General features: G+C 40.8%; 1 protein-coding gene across 1 annotated transcript in view; it reads left to right on the top strand.

The window, feature by feature from the left end:
- The window catches only part of p4htmb (prolyl 4-hydroxylase, transmembrane b), a 71,280-nt gene that overhangs the window by 46,249 nt on the left and 11,667 nt on the right, over positions 1–13,364 (top strand). The window contains exons 6-7 of the mRNA XM_073072045.1: positions 3,159–3,344; positions 5,895–5,985. Of these exons, the coding sequence (XP_072928146.1) occupies positions 3,159–3,344; positions 5,895–5,985 (277 nt within the window). The remainder of the gene's footprint in view (positions 1–3,158; positions 3,345–5,894; positions 5,986–13,364) is intronic.

Here is a 13,364-nt window from a genome sequence, read left to right as displayed (position 1 = left end):
AATTAAATAAGTAGTGCAAAAAGAGAGCAATGATAGTGAGGTAGTGTTCATGGGTTCATTCTCCATTCAGAAATCTGATGGCAGACGGGAAGAAGCTGCTCCTAAAATGGTAAGCGTGTGTCTTCAGACTTCTGTACCTCCTCTCTAATGGTAGCAATGAGAAGAGGACATGTCCTGGATGGTAGGGATCCTTAATGATGGATGCTGCTGTTTTGAGGCATTGCCTTTTGAAGATGTTCTTGACTGTGGCCTCGATGGAGCTGGCAACCCTCTGCAGCCTTTTCTGATCCTGCCCAGTGGCCTTCCATAGCAGACAGGGATGTAAACATTTAGAATGGTCTCTATACCATTCCATCTGTAGAAATTTACTAGTCTTTGGTTGATATACTAGATCTCAAATGCCTAATGAGATTTAGTATATCTAATGAGATATAGCCGTTAACGTGGTTTCTTCGTAGTTGTATGTTGCTCATTCTAAATGAAGAATGTAACATAGTAGAGAAGCCCTTCCATTAGAATTGGTCTGTAAAGCCAAGGGTGAGAGTAATATCATGCTTGTACTACAGAATTTAACAAATGCAAACACCTCTGCAGCTCTATTTGATAATAAGGTGTGAAAGCAAAGGTCACACTACATTGAATTAAGCATTAAGTAAATGGAAATGCATTTTAAGCGAGTCTATGGTTATGCAAAGTAATTATCTGTTGTTTGCTTGCACTGTGGCTCATTATAAGATTACAGGTAATTTGTTTGACACACAAAAAAGAATCAGGTTATTTTTTCCCCCCCTGAAGAAAGTGTTTAATTATTTAATTATACCAAGTAACTAGAAAGGTTTTGTCAGTGAGTGTCATCTGTAACTCTTACTATCATTGGCACCTGAAAATATTAAACATTGAAATCAAGTGTTTTTGGGTTGGTTCAGGAAAGTGGACCTGAGGTAGCAATTTCACCTTTGGCATTGAATGGTAGAGGTGGGATTTTTTCTAAATGTATTCTTCAATTCATAAAGAATAAAAGGTACCATATGTAATATGAGACTTTTCATTGTCTTCATTCACTGCTTCAAAGATATTTGCTTACAATAGGTATAAGAGCAATGTTCCAAATATTCCATCAGTGTTAGATTTGAGAGGGGCCCAGCTCATCTGTTTCCATAGGTAAGGAACATCATTCTCTGGCCTTTCAAATGGAGGCTGCACCAGGCTTAAGAAGATCTGTCTCAATGTATTGCTCAGCCTTGGGAGCATCATCTGACAGCATTCAGTTGTGCATTCTTCCGATGAAAGATGTTTATTTAGGGTTTCATTTGGTCTGGTCACGGTCAGTCTGTTTGTGTTAGGAGACTCTGCCTTTTGCACTTTAGTTCCCTTTTCTTTGAAGGCTTGTAGCAACTGCAGACATCTCACAAGGTTTCTGAAAGTCACATAAGTACCCATACTCGGAAAATCCTGCAAATAAGCAGAAGATATCTGCATATTTGAATCCGCCGCAGTTTGACAGCACATTCCTTCCAAACAGGCAGAGTGCACGGGCTGCTCACTGTCACGCCGACGGTGTTGCAAATGCCTGGACCACCTGTTCAGTTTAGGGCCATGGCTGCTGTAAAAGCAGATCCTTCATTGCAAGAATAAGGTGTTAGGATGGCTTTCGATCATCATTGAGATCCACCTCTGTGTCACAAGTAAATCCAGTCCAGAACATGATGAAAAGAAATAAAACATAAACTAAAACTTGAAAAATTGCTTCTTGACATTTTGGCCCTATTCAGTGCAGTTGAACTGAGCCAAAAAGTTGAAGAGCATGAGGTACAGAGTGGTTTCCTCCTCCTATTTCTTATATTCTTATGCTTCTGGACATGCAGCAGTGTTGTAGGTCTGGACAGTTATCTCCTATTTTGGACAACGGAGCACTTGGAATCAGTTCCATGGTGCAATGTGTTTGTTGCATTATGAGTTAGCAATATAATAAAGACATTGGCTTACATATTAATGCTTATATGAAACAAATCCATTTCGAACAGACTCAATATTAATTTGTTGGAGCAAATGATGGAGGCTGTTTGAGCTCTCATGAAGCCAGTCAGTAATGTTTTTAAAAAAATATTTTGGCCTAAAATCTTTTCAATGCATTGGTATTACAGGTACATGTTGTTAATAAACTTCTGAACTCACTGTGCAAGCAATAATTACTTTGTGATCTTTTGTAACTATTCTTGATTCCTTGCCTAATTTTGATGATTTGTGCATGAATGTCACATTAAAATACCTATATCTGGAAAACCCTGCAGGCAGGGAGAAGATATCTGCACCATTGAATGTGGGGCAAAGGCATATCTCCATCTCTGATGGACTAAATCCTACAGAGTTGAACTTGTGGGATATTCTAAGATTTTTTTAATAATGTTTTCTTTCCCTGACTCAGATTTGATGCTTTGTGCTTTTCTTACTGCAGTTCAACCAGAGATAGTCCACAGACCAACATATGCTACTGTGGGGTGGTAGTTGATTATCCGTCTGGGTCACAATCTGCTTGGCCACTGACAACCAGTAAAGTTACCTCTGCTGGTTTAACGTACAGTGTAGTATCAAGTTTTGCTTGCACTTGGGTGTGTTCTGTGTTTCTGTGCTCCAATTGAATTCAATTAATTGGCACTTGAGTATCCCTGCACAAACGTGTCATAAAGCCATTTTGGGCTTCCTATTTATGATTAGCATCCAGTGAACCCAGGAGAAAAGCAACCTGTGGATGAATGGGGCTAAGGTTTGCTGGAGATAATTTGCTATTATGTTTATATTAATTATGTTCGGTTTCATCTGTAGATTTGACAATTGCAACATCTGAAAATATTTTCCTGCCAATATGAGCATGGGAAGCCTCCACATGGAAAAGTGCGATAATGTTTAGATGATTTTTTGGCTGATTGAGTATTGGTCAGGATGTTGGGAATAACGCTTGCTTTTCTTCAAAATAATATGGGATCATTTATATTCATGCAAGATAATGTTCATAACTTTGCACCTTTGACAACGAAGCTCTCCCTCTGTAGTGCACTTAGATTCTTGTGCTCAAGTGACTTGACTGGCATGTTAAGGGAGGTCTAACCACTGACCAGAAATGATGTGTCTGACCATCTTAAAATGCTGTCTTTTATTAGAGTGATCAGATTGACACAGTTACCTCCAGAGATAGTGGAGCACAGTGAGCCACTGCAGGTTGTGAAGTACGATCAAGGCGGGCACTATCATGCACATCACGACAGTGGACCAATCTACGCAGAGACCAGCTGCTTCCACACAAAGCTAGTAACCAATGGATCCACTCCTTTAGAAACCTCCTGTCGGTCAGTGAATAATTTTAGCAAGTATATGTTTTGTTCTTTACCAGAATGCTTTCTGTGTTTCCCTCCACTGCTACTCCCGTTCTATTCATAAGCAAGAGTAAATCTGCCGGTGCTGGAAATCAAAGTAATACACACAAAATGCTGGAAAAACTCAGCATGCCAGTCAGCATTTATGGAAAAGAATGAACAGTCGATGTTTTGGGCCAAGACTGACAAGTCTTGCCAGACCCTTGATGAAGGATCTTAGCCTGAAACATTGACTGTTGACCCCTAGTCTTTTTGTGTGTATTACCCATCCTATTCATGTTTACTTTAAGAGGCTATCAACCCCTTAATGTAAAATGGGAGGCTTTAATCTCCTTTTGCCTTACATTTTTTCCTTCCTTTCTCTCATGAATAATTCAGACAGTCAACATTCCACTTTATGTTTGCTCGTTTGTAATATACCATGTTGCATGACATAGGCGATCATGATCTATGACTATGATTGTATGATTGTTCTTGGCAAATTTTTCTACAGAAGTGATTTGCCATTGTCTTCTTCTGGTCAATGTCTTTACAAGACAGGTCACTCCAGCCTTTATCAATACACTTTAGAGATTGTCTGCCTGGCGTCAGTAATGGCATAACTAGGACTTGTGATGTGCACCAGCTGCTCATACGACCATTCACCATCTACTCCCAAGGCTTTATATGACTCTTATCGGGGGGCTATGCAGTGCTACACCTTGCCCAAGGGTGACCTGCTGGCTAGCAGAGGGAAGGACCGCCTTACACCTCCTTTGGTAGAGACATATCTCCACCCTGCCACCTTTATGTACATGGTGGTAATAAACTTCTGAACTCACTGTGCAAGCAATAATTCTCAATGATACTTTCATAACTGTTCTTAGTTCCTCATAATTTTGATGATTTGTGTATGAATGTGATTGTGGGGTAAAGACTTATAAGTCATTATTAGTTCCAAAATGCCCACAAGTGACGGATTCCCATATCTATTCCAATGTATCGGTCCATGGCTCCTCTTGTGCCAAGATGAGGCCACCCTCAGGGTGGAGGAGCAACACCTGATATTCCATCTGGGTATCCTCTAACCTGATGGCATGAAAACAGTATCGATTTCTCCTGGTAAACAAATTCCCCATCCCCCTTTCCTCTATTTCCCCACTCTGACCTTTTACCTCTTCTGACTATTACACCCTCTTGGGTTTCCTCCTTCTTCACTTTCTGCTAGGTCCACTCTTCTCTCCTATTAGATCCCATCTTCTCCTATCATCCCACCCATCAGCATCCAGCAAGGCTCCTTCCCCTCCCACCACCTTTTTATTCTGGCTTCTTCCCCCTTCCTTCTCAGACCTGAAGAAGGGTCTTTCACAAAATATTGACTGCTTATTCATTTCCATAGATGCTGCCTGGCCTGCTGAGTTCCTCCAGCATTTTGTGTGTGTTGCTTTGAGTCTCACCCTCCTTTTTGTCTCTTAAAGGATAGCCCTAAGCTAATTAGTAATCATTTTATTATGGTCACTTTGTTTTGCATACTATCCAGACAGATAATTTCAAAGCATAAGTACATTGAGATGGATGGTACAAGGGAAATGCAATAACAGAATAAGGCTAAGCTTCAAATATAGAATGGGAGAAAATGGGGCACAGAGCTCCCCTACCAAACTGCCTTTAAACATGTCAAGGATAAGCTCTCATGTGCAAAGAATATGTGTGCCTCCAAAAGCGGTCAAATTTAAATTTCCATACATCCCTGTGCCAAACTGAGAATGCCTTGAAGACATTATACATGAAAATATGCTTCAGGGGTCACAATATAGCCACAATCTTTTTACCCAGGCAGGAAAGTCTGAAACTAGAGGGTATGGTTTTAAGCTGAGAGAGGGAAGATTAAGAGTGACTTGTAGGGTAATAGGCATATGGAATAAGCTACATGAGGAAACTATAGAGGTGGATACAATTACAACATTTAAAGGGCACTTAAAAAGGTACAGAGATAGAAAAGGTGTAGAGCAGGGGTTCTCGGCCTTTTTATGAAATGAACTAATACCTTTAAGCAAGGAGTCTGTGGACCCTAGGTTGAGAACCCTTGGTTTAGAGAAATCTGGACTAGATGGGACTAGATCCGGGAAGCAGGTGCTAGGCATAGAAAAGATGGGTAGAGAGGCCTGTTTCAGTTCTGTTTAACTATAACTTTGTGCTTCTTCACTATATCAAAGTCTGAATAAACTTCTATTCTTAAATATTAATTCCAATTTATATATTTAAAAAATCGGAGATGTTGTTGGGGCCCCTTAGATTTTAAGTTGGATGTTTAGAGGAGTCAGAGTTACACAGCAAGCTGCAAGCATTGTTATTTTTAATGAAGAAGATTAAAGAAACTAATTCTTTGAGCAATATTGAAAACTTCAGTGCATAATCATGTTATTGTTAATAGTTAAAGGAAGCTAATTAGCTTTCTTCAAACATTTTATTGCTTGCCCTTACAATATGGAATAAATTTCTGACTCACCTCTTACATTATCTTGAACCTCTGTCCTGCTGCAGATATGTGACAGTGCTGTTTTATTTGAACAATGTTTCTGAAGGAGGGGAGACTGCATTTCCTGTGGCAGACAACAGGACTTATGATGAACTGGTAAAGAAATTCTCTTGTTTTATTGATAAGCTGTTTCGGAATGAGAACATTATGCATTTAACTGTGTTTCTGCTATGTTGGCCTTTGGACTTGCAATGCCAGAGTCAGTCGAGTTTATTGTTATATGCATCAGAAGATGTTTGCACAGGTACAAAGAAAAATATTGCAGCAGCATTACAGCACATAGCATCATAAAATCAGCATTCATAGGAAAAACATACAGATACTGAAAATTATTCCCAATTTATACAAGGAACTAGAATGAACACACACACACACACACACACACACACACACACACCCACCCTTTAGTGTTAATTTACTGAACGAGAAGATATATAGAATTGTTAATCATGAGCCAGTTGACCATTTTTTCAGCTGAAAAGTGACTGCATGAAGGCTAGACTTTGTGTGGTAATTTGTAGGCAGAATATGGAATACATAGTAGAACAGTACAATACAGGAATGGGTCCTTCAGTCCACACTGTTGTGTCAGACTAATTAAGCAAATGATGCATAATTAAACTAATCCTTTCTGCCTGTGCAAGGTCCATAACACTCCATTCTTTGCACATTCAGGTGCCTATTTAAGAACCTTCTGAATGCCTCTATCATATCTGTTTCCACTACCACTCCTTGCAGAGCATTCCAAGCACCCACCCATCTCTGTATTTTAAAAAACCCAACTCGCCCTTCATATTTCCTTTAAACATTCTACCTTCATCTTAAGTGCATGCCCTCTAGAAATAGACATTTTGACCCTGGGGAGAAAGATACCGACTGATATCAATACCTTTCTTAATTTTAAAAACTTTTATCAAATATTCCTTCAGTCTCTACTTTGTCCAGTCTCTCCTTAAAGCACTTGCCCTCTAATCCAGGCAGCATCCCAGTAAACCTCTTTTGCACCCTTTCCAAAGCCTCCACATCTTTCCTATAATGATCCAACCAGAATTGAATAAAAGATCCTCACTGCTTTTTTCCACACCATTTACAGTACTGTGCAAAAGCCTTAAGCACCCTCGATTTTTCAGATGGTATGATCTCCACAGGGCCCTGATCGAGGCTGTCTGGGATTACCTGGAGAGGCAGAAGCGAGCAAGATAGCCAAAGTCTGCAGAAAAGCTGTGGCAAGTTCCCCAAGATGCTTGGAACAACCTACCAGCTGATTTTCTTATAAAACTGTACACCAGTTTACCTAAGAGAATTGTTTTAAAGACAAAGGGTGTTTTCACTAAATGTTGATTTGATTTAGTCTTTTTTTACTGTTTACTACCCTTTATAGAACCATTTTTGATATTTAGAAACTTAATTTCATGATTTTTGGAAGTATCTTTGCTTTACAGATAGTTTTTACATGTGCTTAAGACTTTTGCACAGTACTGTATCAGACAGTATTACAATGTTGTGTTTCACTGTTTATTATTTCAAAAACATGATAATGTACTTAAATCCAATTATATTCACAAAAGCAGTTTGTTTTTCAGTATTAAAGTTGTGGATTAATGGTTAATTATGGATTGTGATACCAAGGTTGCATCAATTAGAAGTTTGCATTACACTTTTCTCCAGTCTCTCCCAAAATTGCTGACCTAAAATTAAAGCTTTTCTATGGAATCATTGACTTCTGGTGAAGTGCCAAGCTCTTGGTCGGGTTACCATTCATTCGTTATGTGTCGTGTTGACCGTGATTGTTCTTCACGATTTTTTTTCTATGGAAGTGGTTTGCCATTGCCTCCTTCTGGACAATGTCTTTACAAGCTGGGTGATTCCAGCCATTATCAGTACTCTTCAGATTGTCAGCCAGCGTCATTAGTTGTGATATGCACCAGCTACTCTTATAACCATCCATAACCTGCTCCCATGGCTTCATGTGACCTTACTCTGGGGAGTGGGGGCGGGGGGGGGGGAGCAGCTAGGCAGATGCTACACCTTGCCCAAGGGTGACTTGCAGGCTAGTGGAAGGAAGGAGTGCCTTACACCTCTTCCACCCCGCCACCCAGAGTTACCATTAAGGGCAAAAATAGAAGGGGAAAGATGGGATAATTTGAGTGTGGATTCACAAATCGAGAAGATTCAGGCTGTACCACTGTGCCCCCTCTAGAAATCCCTATAGCCTGTTAGAAGTAATGGTGTTATTCATTGACCCATGGCCAATACTCAACATGGAGTAGCCGGTATTGTGATAAAATACATGGGGGGATGTATAAAATAGGTAAATTTAGTTTGGTAAGTTGGTTTATTATTCCAACATTTACTGAGTGCAATGAAAAAATTGGTATTTTGCTTGTCATAGAAACATAGAAAACCTACAGCACAGTACAGGCCCTTCGGCCCACAAAATTATGCCGAACATGTCCCAACCGTAGAAATTACTAGGCTTACCTATAGTCCTCTATTTTACTAAGCTCCATGTACCTATCTAAAAGCCTCTTAAAAGACCCTGTCATCCATACACATAATTTTATTATATAGAAACATAGAAAACCTAAGGTACAATACAGGCCCTTTTGGCCCACAAAGCTGTGCTGAACATGTCCTTACCTTAGAAATTACCTAGGGTTATCCATAGTCCTCTATTTTTCTGAGTTCCGTGTATCTGTCCAGGAGTCTCTTCAAGGAGCTTATCGTATCTGCCTCCACACCCGTCGCCGGCAGCCCATTCCACACACTCACCACTCTCTGTGTTTAAAAAAAAACCAAAAAAAAACTTAACCCTGATATCTCCTCTGTACCTACTTCCAAGCACCTTAGAACTGTGCCCTCTTGTGCTAGCCATTTCAGCCCTGGGACTCTGACTATCCACACGATCAATGCCTCTTATCATCTTATATACCTCTATCAGGTCACCTCTGATCCTCCGTCAGTTCAAGAAAAAATGGCCAAGTTCACTCAACCTATTCTCATAAGGCATGCTCCCCAATCCAGGCAACATCCTTGTGAATCTCCTCTGCACCCTTTCTATTGTTTCCACATCCTTTCTATAGTGAGGTGACCAGAACTGAGCACAGTACTCCAGGTGGGGTCTGACCAAGGTCTTATATAGCTGCAACATTACGTCTTGGCTCCTAAACTCAATCCCACAATTGATGAAGACCAATGCACCATATGCATTCTTAACAACACAGTCAACCTGCGCAGCAGCTTTGAGTGTCCTGTTGTCTTGGACCCCAAGATCCCTCTGATCCTCCACGCTGGCAAGAGTCTTACCATTAATACTATATTCTGCCATCAGATTTGACCTATTAAAATGAACCACCTCACACTTATCTGGGTTGAACTCCTTCTGCCACTTCTCAGCTCAGTCTTGCATCCTATCAATGCCCCACTGTAACCTCTGACAGCCCTCTACACTATCCACAACACCCCCAACCTTTGTGTCATCAGCAGACTTACTAACCCATCCGTCCACTTCCTCATCCAGGTCATTTATAAATTTATAAATATGATCTTGACGGTGTACATTCCTTTTTTGTTGTTTGTATTTCCATTGGAATATATATTTGATATAACTTCTCTTCTGATTTGTATTTGTCTTTATATATTTTTAAAACAATAAAAAAAGATTAAAAATGAGAATATGATCAGCCTACAACCACTCTTTGCCTTCTGTGGGCAAGCCAGTTCTGGATCCACAAAGCAATGTCCCCTTGGATCCCATGCCCCCTTAGTTTCTCAATAAGCATTGCATGGGGTACCTTATCAAATGCCTTGCTGAAATCCATATACACTACATCTACTGCTCTACCTTCATCAATGTGTTTAGTCACATCCTCAAAAAATTCAATCAGGCTCATAAGGCATGACCTGCCTTTGACAAAGCCATGCTGACTGTTACTAATCATATTATGCCTCTCCAAATGTTCATAAGTCCTGCCTGTCAGGATCTTCTCCATCAACTTACCAACCATGGAAGTAGGACTCACTGGTCTGTAATTTCCTGGACTATCTCTACTGCCTTTCTTGAATAATGGAACAACATCAGCAACCTTCCAATCATCTGGAAATTCTCCTGTCCCCATTGATGATGCAGAGATCATTGCCAGAGGCTCAGCAATCTCTTCCCTCGCTTTTCACAGTAGCCTAGGGTACCTCTCATCCAGTCCCAGTGACTTATCCAACTTGATGCTTTCCAAAAGCTCTAGCACATCCTCTTCCTTAATATCTACATTCTCAAGCTTTTTAGACCACTTCAAGTCATCCCTACAATCGCCAAGATCCTTTTCAGTAGTGAATACTGAAGCAAAGTACTCATTAAGTACCTCTGCTATCTCCTCCGGTTCCATACATGCTTTTCCACTGTCACATTTGATTGGTCCTATTCTCTCAGTCTTATCCTCTTGCTCTTCTTATACTTGTAAAATGCCTTGGGGTTTTCCTTAATCCTATCCATCAAGGCCTTCTCATGGCCCCTTCTGGCTCTCCTAATTTCTTTCTTAAGCTCCTTCCTGCTAGCCTTATAATCTTCTAGACCTCTATCATTGTCTAGTTTTTTGAACCTTTTGTAAGTTCTTCTTTTTGACTAGATTTACAACAGCCTATGTACACCACGGTTCCTGTACCCTACCATTCTTTCCCCGTCTCATTGGAACGTACCTATGCAGAACTCCAAGCAAAGATCCCGTGAACATTTGCCACATTTCTGCCGTACATTTCTCTGAGAACGTCTGTTCCCGATTTATGCTTCCAAGTTCCTGCCTGATTGCCTCATATTTCCCGTTACTCCAACTAAACATTTCCCTAACTTGTAAACATAGAAACATAGAAAATAGGTGCAGGAGTAGGCCATTCGACCCTTTGAGCCTGCACCGCCATTCAGTATGATCATGGCTGATCATCCAACTCATAACCCTGTACCTGCTTTCTCTCCATACCCCCTGATCCCTTTAGCCACAAGGGCCATATCTAACTTCCTCTTAAATATAGCCAATGAACCGGCCTCAACTGTTTCCTGTGGCAGAGAATTCCACAGATTCACCACTCTCTGTGTGAAGAAATTTTTCCTCATCTCGGTCCTAAAAGGCTTCCCCTTTATCCTTAAACTATGACCCCTCGTTCTGGACTTCCCAACATCAGAAACAATCTTCCTGCATCTAGCCTGTCCAATCCCTTTAGAATTTTATACGTTTCAATAAGATCCCCCCTCAATCTTCTAAAGTCCAGTGAGTATAAGCCTAATCGATCCAGTCTTTCTTCATATTAAAGTCCTGCCATCCCAGGAATCAATCTGGTGAACCTTCTTTGTACTCCCTCTATGGCAAGAATGTCTTTCCTCAGATTAGGGGACCAAAACTGCACACAATACTCTAGGTGCGGTCTCACCAAGGCCTTGTACAACTTCAGTAGAATCTCCCTGTTCCTGTACTCAAATCCTTTTGCTATGAATGCCAACATACCATTTGCCTTTTTCACCGCCTGCTGTACCTGCATGCCCACCTTCAATGACTGGTGTACAATGACTCCCAGGTCTCGTTGCATCTCCCCTTTTCCTAATCAGCCATTCAGATAATAATCTGTTTTCCTGTTCTTGCAACCAAAGTGGATAACCTCACATTTATCCACATTGAATTGCATCTGCCATGAATTTGCCCACTCACCTAACCTATCCAAGTCACCCTGCATCCCCCTCACAGCTAACACCGCCGCCCAGCTTCGTGTCATCTGCAAACTTGGAGATGCTGCATTTAATTCCTTCATCTAAATCATTTATATATATTGTAAACAACTGGGGTCCCAGCACTGAGCCTTGCGGTACCCCACTAGTCACTGCCTGCCATTCTGAAAAGGTCCCGTTTACTCCCACTCTTTGCTTCCTGTCTGCCAACCAATTCTCTATCCACATCAATACCATACCCCCAATACTGTGTGCTTTAAGTTTGCACGTTAATCTCCTGTGTGGGACCTTGTCAAAAGCCTTTTGAAAATCTAAATATACCACATCCACTGGCTCTCCCCTATCCACTCTACTAGTTACATCTTCAAAAAATTCGTCAGACGATTTTCCTTTCACAGATCTGTGCTGACTTTGTCCGATGATTTCACCTGTTTCCAAATGTGCTGTTATCACATCTTTGATAACCGACTCTAGCATTTTCCCCACCACGGATATCAGACTCACCGGTCTATAATTCCCCGGTTTTTCTCTCCTTCCTTTTTTAAAAAGTGGGGTTACATTAGCCATCCTCCAATCCTCAGGAACTAATCCAGAATTTAAAGAGTTTTGAAAAATTATCACTAATGCATCCACTATTTCTTGGGCTACTTCCTTAAGTACTCTGGGATGCAGACCATCTGGCCCTGGGGATTTATCTGCCTTTAATCCCTTCAATTTACCTAACACCACTTCCCTACTAACATGTATTTCCCTCAGTTCCACCATCTCACTAGACCCTCAGTCCCCTACTATTTCCAGAAGATTATTTATGTCCTCCTTAGTGAAGACAGAACCAAAGTAGTTATTCAATTGGTCTGCCATGTCTTTGTTCCCTATGATCAATTCACCTGTTTCTGACTGTAAGGGACCTACATTTGTCTTGATCAATCTTTTTCTTTTCACATATCTATAAAAGCTTTTACAGTCAGTTTTTATGTTCCCTGCCAGCTTTCTCTCATAATCTTTTTTCCCTTTCCTAATTAAGCCCTTTGTCCTCCTCTGCTGGTCTCTGAATTTCTCCCAGTCCTCAGGTGTGCCACTTTTTTTTGCTAATATATATGTTTCTTCTTTGGACTTGATACTATCCCTAATTTCCCTTGTCAGCCACGGGTACACTACATTCCCTGGTTTATTCTTTTGCCAAACTGGGATGAACAATTGTTGTAGTTCATCCATGCGATCTTTAAATGCTTGCCATTGCATATCCACCGTCACCCCTTTAAGTATCATTTGCCAGTCTATCTTAGCTAATTCACGTCTCATACCTTCAAAGTTACCCTTTTTTAAGTTCAGAACCTTTGTTTCTGAATTAACTATGTCACTCTCCATCTTAATGAAAAATTCCACCATATTATGGTCACTCTTACCCAAGGGGCCTCGCACGACAAGATTGCTAACTAACCCTTCCTCATTGCTCAATACCTAATCTAGAATGGCCTGCTCTCTAGTTGGTTCCTCGACATGTTGGTTCAGAAAACCATCCCGCATACAGTCCAAGAAATCCTCTTCCTCAGCACCCTTACCAATTTGGTTCACCCAATCTATACGTAGATTGAAGTCCCCCATTATAACTACTTTTCCTTTATTGCACGCATTTCTAATTTCCTGTTTAATGCCATCCCCAACCTCACTACTACTGTTAGGTGGCCTGTACACAACTCCCACCAGTGTTTTCTGCCCCTTAGTGTTATGCAGCTCTACCCATATTGATTCCACATCCTCCAGG

This window comes from Hemitrygon akajei, chromosome 19, assembly GCF_048418815.1.
Source record: "Hemitrygon akajei chromosome 19, sHemAka1.3, whole genome shotgun sequence".
Classification (NCBI taxonomy): Eukaryota; Metazoa; Chordata; class Chondrichthyes; order Myliobatiformes; family Dasyatidae; genus Hemitrygon; species Hemitrygon akajei.
This window is presented reverse-complemented; position numbering and strand designations above follow the sequence as displayed.